Raw genomic sequence first — 21,807 nt, 5'->3', positions numbered from 1 at the left:
TGATGCTCATGCTGTTAATTCACTGGATTGTCTGGTCCAGACACAATTATTTATACACCACTGCTATATAGCTGGAAAATTGCTGAGTGCGGCGTTAACCAACCAACCAATCATTTCAAACCTGTGATCCCTATTATGAATTGTCATAATGACCATATGTTGACCATTGTGAAGATCTGTATGAAATCTCCTCACGACAATGTTACACCTCTTCTGTAGTGGTTGGTCTCAATGGACAACACTGCTAGACTACACTTTGCAAGAATAGACAGTAAATACCTTAAAGGAAGACCACTACGTTTAACAAAATGGATGAGCTCGTCTTGTGTCGGGACATTTATCCATTCCAACATGCTTATAAGATCTCCCAAGACATGTTTATTCCATCGGCTGTTCCACCAAATCGAATCAGTGGATTTGCTGATGCCTCGGTCTAGGAATGGCACTAAAAAGAGTGCACTTATTTGAGATTTATTACGACAGGAGAATAAAACATCCATGTATAAGCTAAATTTATGTTTATAAGATAATTACAGGCCATGTATATTGCACAAGCCTCCACACAATGGTTGTTTAAAATACATGACATGATTGCATTACCCTTGGGGGCATTCAAGTAATATTGCTATTCAGTTGCTTGTAGATTGTGCAATGACATTACTACCGCATCCTACTTGGTACCCATTTGCTGTTGAATAACAATGAGTGAGTATGGTTTTATGCTGCTATCAGCAATATTCCAGCAATATCATGACGGGGAACGCCAGAAATAGGCTTCACACATTGTACCCATGTAGGGAATCGAACCCGGGTCTTCGGCTTGACGAGCGAACGCTTTAAACCGCTTGGCTATCCCTTCGCCCCTAAATAATAATTTAAAAAGTGACACTGCCCTTTCTGTAGTCATAAGAAATATCTTCCTAAAGCAGGGTCCAAGGACAATTCCAAATATCAGCTGAAAGTGTTTAAATCACTATAAAAATGTGATGATACCACTTGATCACCCACTTGTGGTGCTAATCACAAACACATGCAAAGGCAAGTCAACTACTTAGCTGAAAAATCACAGGAACACATGGCACAAGCATTTAAAACAGACAGCTGCATCATATTTGTCACTAATGTGGGTCAAAGTTGAACCACATAAACCTCATGAAAGCGCAACATACAACAGACCATGACATTTTATGACTGAGATACTGTACAAGATATAACTGAAATACTGTACATGACATAACTGAAATATTGTACACTATATGATATAACTGAAATACTGTACATGACTGAATATTGTAAATTTAACTACACTATATGATATATGCAACTGAAATACACTGTACATGACATAACTGAAATATTGTACACTGTGATGTATAACTGAAATAACCACGTACATGATATAACTGAAATACTGTACATGATATAACTGAAATACTGTACATGGTATAACTGAACTATTGTACACTATATGATATAACTGAAATACTGTACATGACATACACTAAATATGAAATTTTGTACATATATATGAAATATATACACTGTACTAAACTATACTGTATATGATGTAACTGAAATATTGTACACTATATGAATATAATTGATATAATTGATATAACTAAATACTACACTATATGATATAATTGAAATAAAACCAAAAATAGATACGTGTAAAAATAAATGAAATACTGCTCAAAGCTGTGTTGAACCACCAGTGCTGGAGCCATTGATCAGATTGCTTGTGATGATGAGCTTGGGGGACTTATTGATATTCATAAAAAATGAAACATTGAATCAAGCTTTAGAAAACATGTTTCGCATCATAGTGTTTGTTAAATCAAGACATAAACAACTGATGCAGTTTCTCAACTCGTAAAATTGCAGTGTAAACAAAATACTTGTGTGCATGTCTCAACAGGTAGTCTCCCCGATCGTCTTGATCGTAGTATTAATCAGTGCCTGTTTCGTTTGCACAATGTTATGATTGTATCACGATATTGCCCACATGAGTTTTGTGGTGGGGTTTATGATTACAATCGATTATTGATTGATTACTGAGGTCTGATTATCGATCTGCACATTGTGAATGATAATCACACTACGAACCACCCACTCCAACTTGTTCAAGGAGATTGATCCTCAAGCACATGAAGCTGCTTGATATATATGTGCTAAAATTACTCCCTTGTACCAAATTTCAAAGTTTGACCTTTACTTTACAGTGAAAATTTTGTCCAATGATTGAAGGCAGGTTGTATGTATGTCCTCTGGTCATACAACAAATCAACATACAAATTTTGGTCTGTGCAGAAAACAGCAAAGTGCATAATGGCCATTTCAAAGAAAACTGCAACAAAATGCAGTAATGTCAATGACGCTGACTTATTATTCGCTCTTCAGTCACAGACAATATACCAGTAACTATAGAACATTAATATCATTCCCACCACATCATCTCAGAAGACACCTAACGTCAGCTCCACACACTTCAACACAAATCAACCTGGAACATTAACCATTAGGCTACCCCACCTCAGATATATCTTTCCCCCAAAATAATTAAACTATCTATATGTAGACAAACCATCATCAATGCATGTTGTGTTCAGTTTTCTGCTTGTAAACCAACTAGCACGTGTACAGACCTAATTTCATAACTGAGCTGTGGATCCTGACATAGCAAAGGGACATCACTCTGTACACAAAACTATGATATCTATAGTCATCATTGGCCCCTGGGCAAAACAATCCCTTGAACAAAGCAGATAGGATATTTTGAAAGACCAAAGCAGCTCTTTTGAAATTGTTAATGAGAATTTCCATTATTATTTGTAAAAAAATTATTTGACATAATAATGATAGATCTAAATATACATGGACAACATGCCGGGTTCTGAGTTCAATAACTCATTAATGTTTTCTAGAACAACTCCAGGTCTAATCCATCGATCGCAGGTGCTGGTTTATATGTTGTGCACATCACACACTTCCATGTTATGATGCTTGGGTATTGCTCATTGTTGTATACATTTCACTGAACAAAGACCTCAGGATAAAGAAGCAATATTTTCTCTCACTAGAATAGTTTTAAGTTTTAAGAAAATGTATCAGACAAAATCCCAAACGAAAAGAAACCCTGAAATTACAGGTTTAATACAGACATGATCAAATACCTTTTTCACATTTCACTGATATGCAGATGATTGTCAAAATAAACTTAGGAAACATGTTGTGTTTTGCATCAATCTGGCACAACTGAAAGTTTCTGTTTGTAAGTTGTTTCACAGCACACTTGGCAATATAAGAGTGGTCTGTAAATAATCAAGTTTGAACCAGACAATCCAGTCATCAACAGCATGAGCATCAGTTTAAATATTTGGGATACTATAAATTGCTTCAGCCGAATCAGTAAGCGTGACCACCTGGTCCCATTTATCACCTTTCATGACAAGAATGGGTTTCTGTACTGTGGATCTGTTCTGACTCACCAATGGCACATCATTTAAACATTTACAATAGGAGTACAGTAATCTGTTTCTTACACATTGAACTGTGTCTTTATATCCTTCTGTTGGAGCAACAATATCAATGCTTACTTTGTCTAAAATCATGATCACTCTGGTGCATTACTACATGACACAATGGTATAAACACCAAGCTTAAAATGTCATTAAAACAGACGTTGATTATCGACCATCATCATCATCATCATCATCATCATCATGCACACTGACAGAAAATAAGACCAAGTCCTGAAATACCTCTTGTCAATACTAACAAAGAACCTTACCTAATTCAGACCAATGTCCAAGACGAAGCTGACAGGTGAAGAACTCAAGTGATGACTGTGAGAAGACTTCAGTGACCATGAGGGTTGGTCACTACAGGATATTACTTCCATCCACACCATCTGAACACTGTACATCCAATTCCTGGATCAGACCTACACACTTGTGCCTGCGACCCATGCTGGGACAGATATTGAATCTTGAAGACTAATTGAAAAGATCATTTGGCCATCTCTTGGAGAGACAGCTTATGTGATTGGAATTTAACAGGCAGATTCATATAAAACAAGGGCAGAAAGTTGAAAAGAGTAGGACATTTTTTCAGCTTACTTTCATTCTAAACCCTAAGGGAAAAAATCATGAACCACTCGGAACATATTATGACCTAGAAACCCTACAGGAGACAAGCATAGAGTACTGTAAACCTCTCCTGACCAAGAATCTCTACAGGAGCCAAACTTAAACTTCTGGGCCTAGATTAGCACTAAGATAGTCGTAAGTCAATGTTAATGAATGGCGCTTGCAACTATCTTAGCGAGAGCTTCCAAAATCTAGGCCCTGGGGATCTGTTCTGATCCTGAAACCCTACAAGAGACAAGCAAGACATACTGTGACCTATTTATCAAGAATTCCTACAGGAGACAAGCAGGATGGATTGGGGATCTTTTCTGATCCAGCATTCCTACAGGAGACATGCATGATGGATTGGGGGTCTATTCTGTCCCAGAATTCAATACTGTGACCTAATCTGACCTAGAAACCCTACAGGAGACAAGCATGACATATTGTGACCTATTCTGATCCAAAATACCTACAGAAGACAAGCAGGATGGATTAGGGATCTTTTCTGATCCAGAATACCTACAGCAGACAAGCATGATGGATTGGAGATCCATTCTGTACCAGAAACCATACAGGAGACAAGCATGAAGTTCTGGCGCCTTTTTCTGACCTCGAATTCCTACAGGACACAAACATGATGTACTGTGACCTATTGTGACCAGGAATTCCTACAAGAGACAAACATGACATACTGGGGATCTATTCTAACTGTGATTGGGGATCTACACTGTCCCAGATCCATACAGGAGACATGCTGTGACCTATTCTGATCCAGACTACCTACAGGACACAAACATGATGTACTGTGACCTATTGTGACCAGGAATTCCTACAGGAGACAAACATGACATACTGGGGATCTATTCTAACTGTGATTGGGGATCTACACTGTCCCAGATCCATACAGGAGACATGCTGTGACCTATTCTGATCCAGACTACCTACAGGACACAAACATGATGTACTGTGACCTATTGTGACCAGGAATTCCTACAGGAGACAGGCATGACATACTGGGGATCTATTCTGGCCATGAATCCATGCAGCAGACAAGCATGATGTATTGGGGGCCTATTCTGATCTGAAAAGATACTACCCACACAATATCTACTTATCGCTACCCACACAACCATTTATTAATATTTGTTTTTCTCTGTTTTGAATTCACACCACACTCAGCTATATTCAAGCTGTTTCACCATCGTCTGTAAACAATCAAGTCTGGATCAGATAATCCAGTGATTGACAGATTACAAACACCATAAAACATCAAGCAGTTTTACCCATTTATTCCTCACAATTTAAAGGCAACATCAATTAGTCAGTTACTCTACCAAAACAGAAGAAAACATAGAGGCTAGTAAAACTAAGATGAAAGGAAGTCTGAAAGAAACCCCTTCAAAGACCATAAAACTTCTTCAATCAATGCTCTCACGCTTTTTACAATCTCGGTACCCAATGGCCCCTGTGTCAACAAAGACAAGTTACTCTCGTTTTCACAAACATCGTCCAGCTAACGTGGAATGTACGAGTCACCGATCATGGTGCCAAGACCACCTGCCATAGAAAGAGATGAAATCGATCAGCTGCTGGCAGTCTGGAACTAAGGCCAGGACAATCAATACTGTACATAAGATACAGCAATATATTGCCCAGAAGGAGTACATACAATAGTCACAACAGCCAATGATCCTTAAGTACCAAATGATATAAAGATATATACAACAGCAGACTAAGGATCAACAAGAAGGATTGAGGAACTTGTAACTTAATGGTCATGATAGATACGCAACAGTATTATCTGTCTTCAGTTTTGAGTCACAAAAATAACAACATTCACAGTTTCAATGATAATAATCTGTTTATATAGTGCTTATATGGCTGGCTGAAATGTATATTATATTAGTAATATCCTGGGGCGGTGGGGTAGTCTAGTGGTTCAAGCGTTCCCTCATCACACCGAAGACCCGGATTTGATTCCCCACATGGGTACAATGTGTGAAGCCCATTTCTGGTGTCATCCACGTTGATATTGCTGGAATATTGCACAAAGCGACGTAAAACCATACTCACTCGCTCACCACTAATATCATCCCAGTTAGTGAATCAGTGTACACTCATATTTCAATCTCTGCTCCCTTTGAATTATACAACTAAAGCTGCCTTAGAAGATCAACAGTCACACAATCATCTCATTCTACCGGGTACCCATTCACTGATTGCTGAACAGAGGTATATTGAAAACAAATTCACTTGTCCCCAACAATGATATTGCTAAAAGTATTGTAAACCCATAGTTACTCACTAACTCCAAAGCCTGGAGCTGCTAGAATATTGCTGGAACATTGCTAAAAGCGACGAAAAACCATACTCACTCACTCACTCAAGAGAGTGGTGGGAATGAAGCCAAAGACACCTTCAGGAATCACCCTGCAGGAAATGGTAATCCAACCTGCTACTCTCTGTGACTGATGATGCTTACCTTCACCTGATTTGTAATGGACCATGTGATATACTCACACAAATCTGTGACTGATGATGCTTACCTTCACCTGATTTGTAATGGACCATGTGATATACTCACACAAATCTGTGACTGATGATTTTATCCTGTGAAGTGTATCAATCAATGAAATGTGAATCAATTTCTAATCTTTCTTTCTACGTGGTTATGCTTTTCTTACAAATAAGCCCATCATTAATCATATTCTGAATATATGTAATGATTTGTAACGGACCATGCGATATATTCACACAAAGCTGTGATTGATGATTTTATCATGTGAAGTGTATTCTAAGATGCCTAGTGGTTAGAACAATCAAAAAAATTTTACATTATCAGACAATAAAGGTATAGTTTTTTGATGACGTAACAATTGAATGACATTATCCCGTCACTGCGCCATTCTAGTGTGCCCCCTCATAATTGAACCATTTTACAATGTAAGCGACATCACAATGCATGTCAGTTGTCATCGCCTCGTATGGCCTCCTACAGTAAACTACTCCGTTGCATCCCGTTTCTTGGTTTGCAGTTGCTTCACATCACTGGTGGAAACATTACGTTTATGTTTTACAACGGTTAAAATGTGTCAATTCGACTCACAAGTTTTCAGCGACACGGTAACGTTCGCAATGTTTACATTCCCACAATGCAATCGTGGAATGTCGCTTGACTACTTAGCTTCATCTGGATGTACTGATCTCAACTTACGATGGTAGTAAAAATGCGACGTTCATATTGCCCCATATGGTTTACGTTAATGACAGATGTAATTAAAATAATTCAGAGAAGATATTTAATCCGAACGTAAACCGCAACTGTTATCATTTGTTTTTTTCTGGTAACGTTCGTCTTAACGTAGGGGGGCAGACACATCAATAGAACAGCGAGCCAGTTAGCCCTGTGCGAGGATTCTTAATTTAGGTCACTGACACCGTCGTTTGTTTTCTGTCTTAAATTTATCGTAATTATCCTCAACAAGTATTAAATTTGGCATCTTAGAAAAGAAATACAGTTCGCTCTACCACCATGTATAGTGTAATAAAGCACACTTTCGCCCTGAACTATTATAACATTAAAGCACTCGGACGTATGCTTTTCTTACAAATAAACCCATCATTAATCATATTCTGAATATATGTGATTTCATTCAGTTTCTGTCAAAATTCAACATTTTGTCCATCTGTGCATAAGTTCCGTAGACTCATTAAGATACAGTTTAGAATTGGTCTTCATCAACCCATGCGTGTTGTAAAAGGCGACTTACATTATCGAGCTCACTGATTTGGTTGATAAATGTCACCTTATCTCAACTGCTCATGATGTTGATCACTGGATTGTCTGGTCCAGATTTGATTATTTAGAGACCGCTGCCATAACTGGAATATTACTGAGTGCAGACAACAAACAAAACATAAGCTCTGTATAATGCTGTTGATAACAGCTTAGTATGATTCAAAATATCTTTGTATGTTTAGCTTACTAACATACACGTACACACACACTCACAGTCTCTCTGCAGTAGAAACACCAGTAGATGTAGTCACATGGAGATAGTAGTGTGGACTGAAGGCTATGGGATATGCGGTTAGAAAAACACAGTTATCTCCCTTATCCTACAGGAATGCATTAAATCATCGCTTGTTGATTGACTTTAGAGTACCATCCACTGTAAGACCATATTAAACCCCACAGAGATCATAACAGTCAGGCTCGGATTCAACCATGGTGATCTACATTACATCACCACTGTGCCACCTACAATCCACTTTAATTGAATAACAGTTTATTACTTTACCTACAAAACCAACGAGTATTAAAACACCCCTAGTCCTTATTCAATTAAATTGATATAAAAACTTAAATCTAATGAAATCTAATAATATATTGTCTGACAGACATATAAGAAATAAACAAGAAGACAAAGTCATCAATATCCCCGCAATGGCAAAATACTCTTCATGAATATGTCTATGAGTTATGATTATGTCAAAAGTTTTGGTGTGAATAAAGAAAGGTGGAAGGAGAGTATTGAAAGGTTTTAAAAGTTCTGATCCAGAAAGGAGCACTACCACCAGTTTCAGTCTAAGTCAAACTTGTTGGCATGGAAATGCAAAGATATTTTATTCAGAAACCCAAAACTACCAAAAGGCACCAGTACACCACCAGACCAATCTATGTGCCAGGTTTGGTGAAGAAACAGTGAACGGTTTTAGAGTTCTGCTCCGGAAAAGAACACAACCAACAATTTCAGTCTAAGTCAAACTTGTTGCAATGAAAACGCCAAAAATATTTTATTCAGAAATCCAAAACTACCAAAAGGCACCAGCACACCACCAGACCAATCTATGTGCAAAGTTTGGTGAAGAAATAGTGACTGGTTTTAGTGTTCTGCTCCGGAAAAGAGCACAACCAACAATTTCAGTCTAAGTCAAACTTGTTGCCATGAAAACGCCAAAAATATTTTATTCAGAAATCCAAAACTACCAAAAGGCACCAGCACACCACCAGACCAATCTATGTGCAAAGTTTGGTGAAGAAATAGTGACTGGTTTTAGTGTTCTGCTCCGGAAAAGAGCACAACCACCAATTTCAGTCTAAGTCAATCTTGTTGGCATGGAAATGCCAAAAATATTTTATTCAGAAATCCAAAACTACCAAAAGGCACCAGTACACCACCAGATCTATGTATGTGCAAAGTTTGGTGAAGAAATAGTGACTGGTTTTAGTGTTCTGCTCCAGAAAAGAGCACAACCACCAATTTCAGTCTAAGTCAAACTTGTTGCCATGGAAACACCAAAAATATTTAATTTAGAATACCAAAACTACTAAAAGGCACCAGGACACCACCAGATCTATCCATGTGCCAAGTTTGGTGAAGAAATATTGAACAGTTTTAGAGTTCTGTTCCGGAAAATACAAATGTGCACGGACACAAAACGCTTTGTGGGGGATAATGAGTGAGTAGGTTGGAATTATAACGGTTTCGAACAGTATTTCAGGTATCACAACATGTCAGCTGTGGGAGGAATGCCTGAAGTCATCCATGTCTCAGGCATTTACCAATTAGATCAAACCCACAAGAACTTTCACATTTCCAAATCAGGAAACAGCTCATCTATGAACCACAATATTGTTTTCCAGTACCTCCTACCTGTGAAGGTCCGGGTTAGAATATTGATCTTGAGTAACCCATGCTTGTTGTAAGAGGCAACTAAAGGGATCGGGTGGTAAGGCTCGCTCACTTGGTTGACACATGTCATCAGTTCCCAATTGTGCAGATCAATGCTCATGCTGTTGATCACTGGATTGTCTGGTCCAGACTTATTTACAGACCGCTGCCATATAGCTGGAATATTGCTGAGTGCGGCGTAAAACTAAACTCACTCACCAGTACTTCCAAGGCCTGGGTGACCCAGTTGTTTCAGATACAACAACCCATTGTACAGTTGTATCGCCTGATGAGCTAAAGGACCTGTTGACCGTTGTTATGAACAACAGATTCGGCCTGAGTATGTTTATACAGTGGTTCAGCAAAGTACTTGTCAGTTTTTCAAAGCACTAAATGTCTAATAAGTAAAGGTAAAAACACCCTTTCCACATTCATGTGAAATATTTTACTTTGTATGAGAGAGAATTCATCAAGATCTGAATGGGCGTTCCAGCCCTCTCATGTATCATCTATGCTCACTGGAAAAATCCTATACTTCTTTACATCGTTAATTCATCTCGTATTCATCAATCTTTCATTCCTGATTGATGAAATGCTCTCTTTTCTCCCCATAAATACTTTAAATTGTGAAACCAAAGCAAGCATGAAATTACATGAAATGCAAAAATGTGAATCTTCTTTCTTGCATAATAAATATTGTTGCCTTGTCAACCAGGTTCACTGCACATATCAGACTGACTGACTGAGTTTGGTTTTACGCCGCTTTTAGCAATATTCCAGCAATATCACGGCGGGGGACACCAGAAATGGACTTCACTCATTGTACCCATGTGGGATTCACCGGGTCTTCGCGGATTTAACCACTAGACTACCCCACCGCCCCGCAAATATCAGAAACAAAGATATGTACCTCATAATAAAACAACCAACACAACGAAGTTAGCAAGGTTACTATACAAGAGGTTTTCAGATACAGTATATGACCATAGATAAGCCCATTTGTAACACCAAAAAGGCATTCTGAAGAAGAAGTCAGCTTAATATGTAAAGGACATAATTTCATGAAAGCATTTTGAAACTTCAACAGAAGGACCATCTGAGAACGGCCCGACAGGTTACAACAGCCTGGACGTTTGCCGCAATTACAGCCACTATTGTTATAAAGGATCGATAAAATACATATTACCATCTAATGTTGTCATTATTAGAAACATTTCTGGTGTCCCCAGCCGTGATATTGCTGGAATATTGCTAAAAGCGGCGTAAAACCAAACTCACTCACTCATTATTAGAAAATCTTATGTTCTTTGTCATTTGTAAATTTTCAAAAGTTCTTGGTTTATCAGACTTTAAAATCACCAGAATCTTATAGCAACATTATCCACAGATGACATCACCAACAGATAATTTGTTATTTTAGTAAAGTAAACAATTAGTAACTTTCTCAATAATCAAGTTTCAACAATACTGTATCTGAAGCACAAGTAATCAAACAATGAAATACAATAAGGAAGGTTCTCATCTGTCATCACCATGGAACAGCCAGTCTCAGGAATTTGATCTCACACAGTCGTTTTCTAGTTATCTCAAATTGGTTTGGGTAATGGTATCTGGGTAAGAAAGATATTTACACATGCTAAGATTGGTATGAAAAAATAAAGATCCCTGTATGCCTTCTGAAATGAGCATGATATGACCATGATAAACCGTATATGACAATAGATAAGCCAATTTTGAAGACCAAATTTACAATGGTTTACCATTTCCACAGTAAACGGTATCACAGTTTATCACTGTAAATTGGTCTAAAATGGTCTAACTTGGAAAGAAAACAACCAATGGCAGACCATGGTCAGTATGCCACCAGGCTTTATGATCCAAGGTGGTCTGACCAAACCAAGGCCAATTACCCTCCAAACTTAACCTTCATCCTTCAGGACATATTCTATTTTCATGTAGGTATATACAGCATTAACTTACATTTCTAAATCAAGGATCAACCATCTATCAAACTTCTAATATTCAGATATATTAGCTGTCACAGAGAAAAAGCCTCGAGCCACGAAACTCGCACACATCCTCGTTGCAAAATCTTAATTGGATATCCACTAATCCGATAAGGACTTGAAAAGCTTGATTAGATCCTTTTGATCATACAGAATCCAATTACTGGATTTAGTAAACTAATGTCGTCATGAATTTATTACCATTTGTCAACATCTGTAAATAGTATCCTGGTATCCTTGGTGTTTCTAGGGTAACTAATGTGATGTGAAGTTTGATGGATTATTTCTGAACCTCATATAGAAGGAATTGCAGAATGACGAAATATTTTGTTGCGAACATTACACAAAGTTGCAGAGATTATTCTATAAATATTTGAGCATTTCATGACAAGTCAGTAAAATATGCACGGTTATGTAACCTTTGAAATTGGGTTACTAAAATGCAGTTATCAAGAACTAGCAGCTTGGACCCTGACTAGAAGTGATGAACCCAGGTTTCAAAGTCACAAAGCACTGCAAGAACCTTTCTGGATCAGATTCAAACAGAGCTAGATTAATTGTCACTGGTCACGCTGTGGCTGGAAAATATTTTATCAGATGTCAGAAGTTTTGGATCTCAGCAAGCTTACTTTCTTCACTGCCAAGTTTCCATGATAATGCTATGCACTATGAACCAGCAGTAAGACGCTCAGTCGTTTACCAGTCGGTCATCGCCATAATGTGGATTGTATGGTTGATTTATTGTGTTGCTGACATGACAAGTCTTTCAGAATGGAGATTGTCTTAAAGGCCCTCCCTGCTATGCTTAACCTGGCTGCCCACATCTTTTAGTGACATATGGTTTACGTCTTCACAGTGGCATAGGAACATGCATTCATTTCTAGTGTAGTTCTCATATCGTTTGGATGGCCTTTTGGTGCCAAGTTCTTCTGGAAGTCTTTGAGTCGTGCAAATTCCTGAAGGTTGTCCATTTCCCCTACTTGTTACATTGACACAATTTTCTCACCTGATTCAAGTTGTGATGGATATACCTCCACATCATATGATGTCAACAACATAATAATTTCACTATAACACAATTCCTTCCATGTGAGAGTTAAAACTTTTCATTTAAACCTTTTACTTGAAAACAATAAAATGATGTGAGCTTGCAGAGGTGTTTTGCAGTGAAACCGTCAAGGATAAAAATGTCTATAGTGAAGAAGGTTACATCATTACAACATTTTTTTATTATAAAGTGCACGTGTACAGTTTATTCTGGATTTAGTACAAAATGGGCTTCACAAGCCTCATTCAATAGCAAATTTGATATTGCTTATATTATTTTATACTTAAGCCTGTGTGAAGACATCAGCATTAAGGGCAAAAGGGAAATCCCAGCATGACTACAGGCTAAAATTAGATCTTGATAAGAACATGCCTTTACTCATCAAAAAACATGACGCAGTGCAAGACTACAAAGCACCAGCCTGTGTTCTTTGTAATTGCATAATCATTTAATTACACAGAAACATACTTTGCTCTCTTGAAATAACTTGAAAAAGAGCAGAGATTCTTTGTTTGAAAAGGCAAAAACAATATGGCTTCGAGCAACAAATGCTTATCTGCTTTGTGCCATTGATTTAGGCTTGCAGCAACTAGAAGACATTGTGTATTCATAGTTCCCATTCAGAAAGTCTTCAGATAAATCTTCAGTGCACAAATGTGAGGATGTTTTCTTAAAATGGTCTTTCTTTCACTAAAACACTGAACTTGAGACATCCCTACTGAACAAGCAGCTGAAGCTTACACTGTCTAAGACAGTCAAAAACATGTAATAAGAGGCCAGTTTCAAAAGCTGAAATTGTAAACATATTCAACCATTTCAAATTTCCAACAACTTTTTGACTTCAAAGACTTCAATGACTTCAAAGACTGTTTTGCAAAAAGTGAAGAACTAAAATTGCTGATCGTTAATTGTAATTAATTACTTTTCTTTTAAAATGCACATAATCTTTATCATGAGCTTATATTCAATAAAGTAAACACATTGATTTCTGAATAACACAATGCTCTGCATTTAGGGAAACAGGAAAATGGAAAATACCTGCATAAAATCCTCCTAGCCAATCAGGACAAAAGGTGACCTAGAAAACAGAATATTTTCTAGTTCTGATAGAATATTCCCTATTTTGTTGAAATAGTATTGTCAAGAAGACAACTTCTTACAGTCAATGACATATTCCAATCAACTAATTTAACATGGAGAAATATGGAACCATTATAATGTACTAGACCATCCAGGATGGAATTCAATGGGATGTCTGCAGCCATTCTAAGATGCCCCTGGGGCAAGTTGTACAAACACAAAATAACAATTTTTGCCATAATGGAACATTCAGTTCCCATGGTTACGCTGTAGCAATCACCTCCATGGTTTAAGATCAACATATTACCTTGTTGTAAGACTTGAATATTGATTTGCATTGGAATTTCACAAAACATTGCTGCAAGAAAAATATCAAGTTATCAACAAGATATCTGGCACCTTGACAACACATGGCTTTAGTCAGGTCAACACACAAAGTAGGACTTCCTACGATTAGCAATTGGTGTTGAAGAGTTGAATTCTTCAACAATAAGTGATTGCTGTTCAACACAATACAAATAGCGATTGCTGTTGAAGAGCTGAAAACATTTCTTTCTGCTTCAACTCTGTTGCTGAGTTGATATTCTCAGCCTTTAATTAACATCAAATACATACTTATATATCAAATAAGAAATATGTCCAGAAAGGTCGCTTTGTTCCAGAATTATGAAAAGTGTTCAGACATTACCACCAAATCAGTGACATCAGCCACTCTGAAAACAGTAGTCCACTGGTAGACATGAGGTATCAATTTATATTATTTCATGGCTTGTATCATTTTATTTCATTGCATCCAGTCAAATACAGAAGAGAAATTGTTAATGGTTGACCTTCTCTTGTCAAATAGGCTGCCACATGGATGATGATGGGTTAATGATTGACCTTCTATTGTCATCACATAGAAGTTGAAGATTAATTATTGACCTTCTATTGTCATCACATAGAAGATAAAGTGTTAATGATTGACCTTCTATTGTCATCACATAGAAGTTGAAGATTAATGATTGACCTTCTATTGTCATCACATAGAAGTTGAAGATTAGTGATTGACCTTCTATTGTCATCACATAGAAGATAAAGGGTTAGTGGTTGACCTTCTATTGTCATCACATAGAAGTTGAAGATTAGTGATTGACCTTCTATTGTCATCACATAGAAGATAAAGGGTTAGTGGTTGACCTTCTATTGTCATCACATAGAAGTTGAAGATTAGTGATTGACCTTCTATTGTCATCACATAGAAGATAAAGGGTTAGTGGTTGACCTTCTATTGTCATCACATAGAAGTTGAAGATTAATGATTGACCTTCTATTGTCATCACACAGAAGATAGCTGATATCTCTATAAATTCTCCCAAGGAGGTTGTTCAGTTGCCATGGAAACAGAAATAATGCCACATAACTTTGATAAACACTAACCATGACGATTACAGTCTGTCATATACCAATTTTGATAAACACTAACCATGAGTTATTAGATTCTGTAAGTATCAGTACATGTCCGGTAAAGCCACCCTATCATAAAGTAGGCCTCCAGTACAGATATCGTCCACACTACCCCGACTTCCAATACACACCTGACCTCTATTCTGTGCACATCAGAATCCAACACACACCAGCTCAGTCTACACATACACGGCAGATTTACATACCAGACCTCCATTCCATATACACCACACCCATGAAGATCCAGGTTAGAATTGATCTTCAGTAACCCATGCTTGTCGTAAGAGGCTTAATTTAAACGGATCAGTGGTCAGGCTTGCTGACTTGGTGCACACATGTCATCATATCCCAATTGCATAGATTGATGCTCATGCTGTTGATCACTGGATTGTCTGGTCCAGGCCGTTTTCTTGTTGAATTATTTAAATAAACAACATAATTAACACAACACCACAGTGTGATATACAAATTTGCTGGAATAATGCTGAATGGGTTATTTCCACCCCTGATAATGCTGAATGAAGCGTAAAACAACAAATAAACAAACCAACCATATAAACCAAAATCTAACCCACCCCAGGTAAGTCTACACATACATCTGACCTCCAATACCCACCATTGACACATCAGACTATCCAAACACACAAGAATCACCTGTTACCTTTGAGGTTTCACACCTAAACATGATGTTGACACATAACAGTCAAACTGCAAGAAATTTGACTTTTTCAAATTCAAAGCATGGCATTTATGATACATATATCCATTCTCTGTCGACAAAGGTTTCAAGTAAAGGGCTGATTGTGGTTCCGGTAAATAATGGTGAGTTTGAGTGACGTGACATTTCCACAAGATTTCAACCAAATAAATGCAAACAGTTTTGAATGAATTGCAAAACAAAACTAGGGAAAGCAGAAAAAGCAGTTTCAATTATGAAAATATCACAATATATTGATCAGCAACTGTAACGAATACATAATAATTAGTCAATCAAACACTAACGAGACATTTCATAATGGACATCCTTTAGTTTTCTACAGTACTCTTTGTAGTCTGATTGGAAAAAGCTTTGATTAAATATATCACATGGAAAACCTCATATCAATCATTTTCTCTCTCTTAAATTCCACTAGCAGTTGCAGTAATTTATAGAGGCATTACTTTCAATACATGTAGTACTAAAGAGAGACATGTAGTACTAAAGAGACTGAATACTTATACTGAAACAAACTCAGCTAAGCTCAATGCAGGAGGTAAAATTTGAGTACAAAAAAACAAAACTCTATATTCAGATTATAAAAATAACAACTGTTATAAAATCATATATATTAATCAAAGAAGTTACAGAACACCTAATTTGTGCTTTCATTTTTATTAAATGTTTTCAATTTAACTCATTTCAACTCAATTTACCACAGTTAATCTGCCATGCCATGAGAGGTACTTTCAGAATACCATAGTTATTCTGTCATGCCATCACAGGTAATTTCAGAATACTAAAGTTAGGCTGGGGCAAATACTTTCATATTACTAAAGTTATCTACTAATAGTAATATGAAAGAATTGGATGTTCTTCTAATTCTTGTAAGTAGTATATCATGGCAGTACTTTCATACCATACTTCAAGAAAAACATTCTACATTGAGTAAAAATACATAATTTATCAACAGAAATCACAGGAAACAATTTCTAAAAAACCCATTCAGCCCCAATACAAAATCAATAGTAAAACTTAGAAATAAAGACTGTGACAATAAAACCTGATCTGAAAATCAATGTATTGATTGCCTTATCAAGAAGACATACTCAGTGAAGTTGACAAAGTAAATGAGAACAAGGCAGTAAATACAGCCAATTATTACACTTTCCTATCTATTTAACACTGAAGGACCTGGACTAGGGGTGAAATATACATGATATTGACCACCTCTTAGCATAATGTTACATAATGCATGACCAGGAATTACGAGCAATAACAACCTACCTGGTTTGATACAATCTCTTCACACTGTGTCCTCTGTCTGGCACTCTCACATTGCTCGCCATTGTTTGTCCTTGATTGTGACATCCTGTATTCCACTTGTGACTTCCCAGCAACGATAGTTACACTGCATCCATTGGTGATTCCTCCTGCAATTTTCATGATTTTACCAAAATGACATCAGCTGCCGAACTCGGAACAAGTGTGGATCCAAAATACTTCCCTCTTTGAGAAACGTGGATTCTACCAAGTTTGAGATGGAACTCAGGCGTTTTAGTGTTAACGTATAAATGATGAGTCCACCATCAGTTTATTATTAAACCTGGAGACAATAATCCTGTAATTATTTCACAAAACGTTGTATGGCTAGACATGGTTCCTGCTAAGCACTCGTGCCAGTCTCTCCAACAGATCTCCAGGAATTTACTTGGTTTCCAAGCAACATAGAAAATTCATGTGGCATTGAAGTGAATGTCAAAAATGTCAGTGATGAGGGACACAGAGACATCAGCAATTAGTTACATACATGACCAGGTAAATGGTGTCTGTCACCTTCCAGGATGCTCCAACACACGCCGGTCTCATGCATGGATCAATATAACATTAGACTGGGGTTGGGGACTGGAGTGGGGGTGGGGACTGGAGAGGGGGTGGGGTGTCTATCACCTCCTGGGATGCTCCAAGACACACTGGTCTCATGCATGGATCAATATAAGATAAGACTGGGGTTGGGGACTGGAGTGGGGGTGGGGACTGGAGTGGGGGTGTCTATCACCTCCTGGGATGCTCCAACACACGCTGGTCTCATGCATAAATCAATATAACATTAGCCTGGGGGTGGGGACTGGAGTGGGGGGTTGGGTGTCAGTCACCTCCTGGGATGCTCCAACACACTGGTCTCATGCATGGATCAATATAACATTATATGTGGGTGGGGACTGTGAGTGGGGTGGGGTTTCTGTCAACATACAGTGGTTTTATGAATGGATCAATATAACATTACACTGGGATGGGGACATAAGTCGGGGGGAGGGATGTCTGTCACCTCCCAGGATGCTCCAAGACACACTGGTCTCATACATGTATCTATATAACATTAGAATGGGGGTGGGGACTGGAAAAGGGGTGGAGACTGGAGAGGGGGTGGGCAGTCTGTCACCTCCTGAGATGCTCGAAGACACACTGGTCTCATGCATGGATCAATATAACATTAGAATGGGGGTGGGGACTGGAGAAGGGGTGGAGACTGGAGAAGGGGAGGGATGTCTGTCACCTCCTGGGATGATTCAAGACACACAGGTCTCATGCATGGATCTATATAACATTAGAATGGGGGTGGGGACTGGAGAAGGGGTGGATACTGGAGTGGGGGTGGGATGTCTGTCACCTCCTGGGATGATCCAAGACACACAGGTCTCATGCGTGGATCAATATAACATTAGAATGGGGGTGGGGACTGGAGAAGGGATGGAGACTGGAGAGGGGGTGGGATATCTGTCACCTCCTGGGACAGGAGTGGGGGTGAAAACATAAGTTGGGGTGGGGTGTCTATCACCTAGCCATAGTGCAATGTTGTCTTAACAAGACCTTTTTGGGTAGACTCAATGAGAGTGAAACCCAGGGATGATCCAATACACATTGGCCTTATGCATGGATTAACACAAACAGTAGATGGAGGTGGGTGGGTGGTTTCTATCACCTGGGATGGATCAATACACACAGTGTATAGGTAGTCGATGCATCTAATACCTCCTTTGATGATCCAACTCATACATGGATCAATACAGACAGTAGATGAGAGTTGGGGGTGTCCACCACTTCTTGATTAAGCTGCAAGACATCCTGGTGTCATGCATGGACCAGTATAGTCAGTAGATGGCTGTGGTTGGTGGATCATCATGGGGAAGGGAAGGGGAGTAGTATTACATCAGTTAGCCCCACCCCAACCTCAAAAGCTCACCTACTACTATTATTTATATATAAATGAAATTTGAAAAGTTGTTACGAATCAATTTTCTTCACCTAGAACAAACATAAAGCATAAAAGGAAGACACACCCTTCCTTGATTCTAAATTAACGTATAAATTTATCAAGGATTTCCCATTACATTTGAATTAACAGGTGACTTGTACATTCTGTATCATGAACCGGAAGTCATTTTAAAACTTAACATAAACAGCAAGTGATATTGTTGAAAGTAACTAAATGGCAAAGACATATAATGTTTACAATGTAAACTGATCTATGCAACCAAATATTCAAAAGTATAAATTATAAATTCATGTAGCCTATGGTAAACATCAACAAGCATGCTTCTCCCTCACCTAGACCCATGCCCACACCCTCACTCACCCCAGATCTACACCCTCACCCAAACTCATCTACTCTCACACTTACACCCTCACCAAGGCCTAAAAAAAATGTTGTGGTTTCAATTACCCGACCGACCCTTGAATTCTGGTGCCAACCCTATCTTTTTTAGGCGGTATGAATAAAATATGCTTTTGTATTCCTTTATTTTTTTTCTGGCATAGATGGACATTGGTCTACCTACCTACCCTAAATTTTAAAGAGGAGCAATCGGAACAACAACATTTTTTTATTTGGCCCAATCCTCACGAACACCTAACACCCATACTCACACCCAACACCCAACACCCCCACCCACAACCCCTGCCGAAGCCCATCCCCTCTCCTACATCCTCACTCACAGATAATGACCCGTTATGAAATATATGTCTCCTATATCATAAATAACCGAACAAATATCATAATCCTCAGACAATCAATATGAACACTGCTTTTAGCAAGATAAGCCACCAGGAGCAGCTATACAAGTATCAAAGCTGGTATCAGTTTTCCTGTGATCACACATTAAACACGAGGACAGCAGCTGAGACGCCTCTGTAGTCAAACTAAGCTAGTCCTATCTGAACAATAAACAGAGACACTATATTTATAACATATATGTTTGCACTCATACATGCACAGTTGTGATGCATTGGATGACAAGGTCTCCAATAAACAGACATTAAGGCCAAAAAAAATATCCGTTTCCGGTAACCCGAACGACCCTATCCTAAGACACACCCCTAAATCTTTTTTAACCAAGTCAAAATCATGACTGGAGTGCATTCCAACTCATCATTTTCATCCAAATTAAGTATGATATTGTCATGTTTTTCAGTGTACGTAGGGCTAAAATGGATTGCATTGAATTGGCATAATGGGCTCTCACTGATCAAAACCTGCAAATAAATAACATAAATAATGATTTGATATAGAAATCTTTCAATGTTTCATCACAAGGCATTGTCACTACATGATAGGGTACTCTTGAAGACCTTCTCAGGTGCCAACCTGGTGCTACTAAGAAAAAAAAAGTAAAAAAATAAAAGAAGATAAAACCAACCCACCTACCTTATTTTTAAAAAGCATGTAATAGGAAATGGACATATATTTTTGGGGGGCCAAAGGAACCTGCAGAACATTTAGCCTCTTGGCCTGGAGATTTCAGCTTCGGAATAAGTCCCCAGCACCAAATGTTTATCAATAACACTGATTTATAAAAACACAATTTGGTTGAATGTATGTGCTCATACCAGGGTACACAAGCAGCAGGGATTATGTAAAGGACAAAAACCAACTTGAAGATCTTGACTGAGAATGAATACACAGTGCCATTAAAAAAGCGATCAAGTGTTCTATTTGGGATTACACTTTCTCAGTAAAGTATAGAATCCTGTACTTTTTGTTAGGTTGACTCCCACTGGGGATTCGACCCAACATTCTCAGTCAGGCACCTTATTGCCAGCACTACTGAAGGTAAGCCTGGAGGGGAGGGAAACTGGGGGGAATCAAAATGGCCTTTGCTGGCAACTTGGTTTAAATTGGTCAAGGGAATGCAAGTCACTTCTGTAATTAAAGAAGACCACCTGTATCTACAATGACATCTATCAGACATTCAGGACCATGTGATTCTTATCTTCCGTAGTTACTACTGAAGTTGTCTCATCTCCATGAGGGGTGGTGGGGTAGCCTAGTGGTTAAAGCGTTCACTCGTCACACCGAAGACCCGGGTTCAAGTCCCTACATGGGTACAATGTGTGGAGTCCATTTCTGGTGTCCCCCGCCGTTATATTGTTGTATATTGCTAAAAGCTTGTAAATCATACTCACTCAATCTCTCCCTGAATGTTGATGCTGATAGCCAGTTTTCCTAAAGAGCAATATGTCATCTACAAGAACCAGGTTGTAAATTGTTTATACCATATTATGCCATATATTACTGAATGATGATTATGGGGACATAGCAAATCATGTGTAAGTGAAGAATATGTACACATTCAAATGGAAAATTGGTCTAAATTTTGTTCTTACGTAGCCAAGATATTACCTCTTTTGTTATACATGCACATATTGACATAGCGTTCGAAATACC

The 21,807-nt window shown here is 38.2% G+C and overlaps 1 protein-coding gene across 1 annotated transcript in view; it reads right to left on the bottom strand.

The window, feature by feature from the left end:
* The window catches only part of LOC124281013, a 186,596-nt gene extending 168,688 nt beyond the window's left edge, over nucleotides 1-17,908 (bottom strand). The window contains exon 1 of the mRNA XM_046717053.1: nucleotides 17,370-17,908. Coding sequence (XP_046573009.1) covers nucleotides 17,370-17,528 — 159 coding nt within the window. The 5' untranslated portion in view covers nucleotides 17,529-17,908. The remainder of the gene's footprint in view (nucleotides 1-17,369) is intronic.
* Between the last annotated feature and the right edge of the window lie 3,899 nt (nucleotides 17,909-21,807).

The sequence above is a fragment of the Haliotis rubra genome, unplaced genomic scaffold (genome assembly GCF_003918875.1).
Source record: "Haliotis rubra isolate DU_JTF1 unplaced genomic scaffold, ASM391887v1 Scf1, whole genome shotgun sequence".
Taxonomy (NCBI): domain Eukaryota; kingdom Metazoa; phylum Mollusca; class Gastropoda; order Lepetellida; family Haliotidae; genus Haliotis; species Haliotis rubra.
This window is presented reverse-complemented; position numbering and strand designations above follow the sequence as displayed.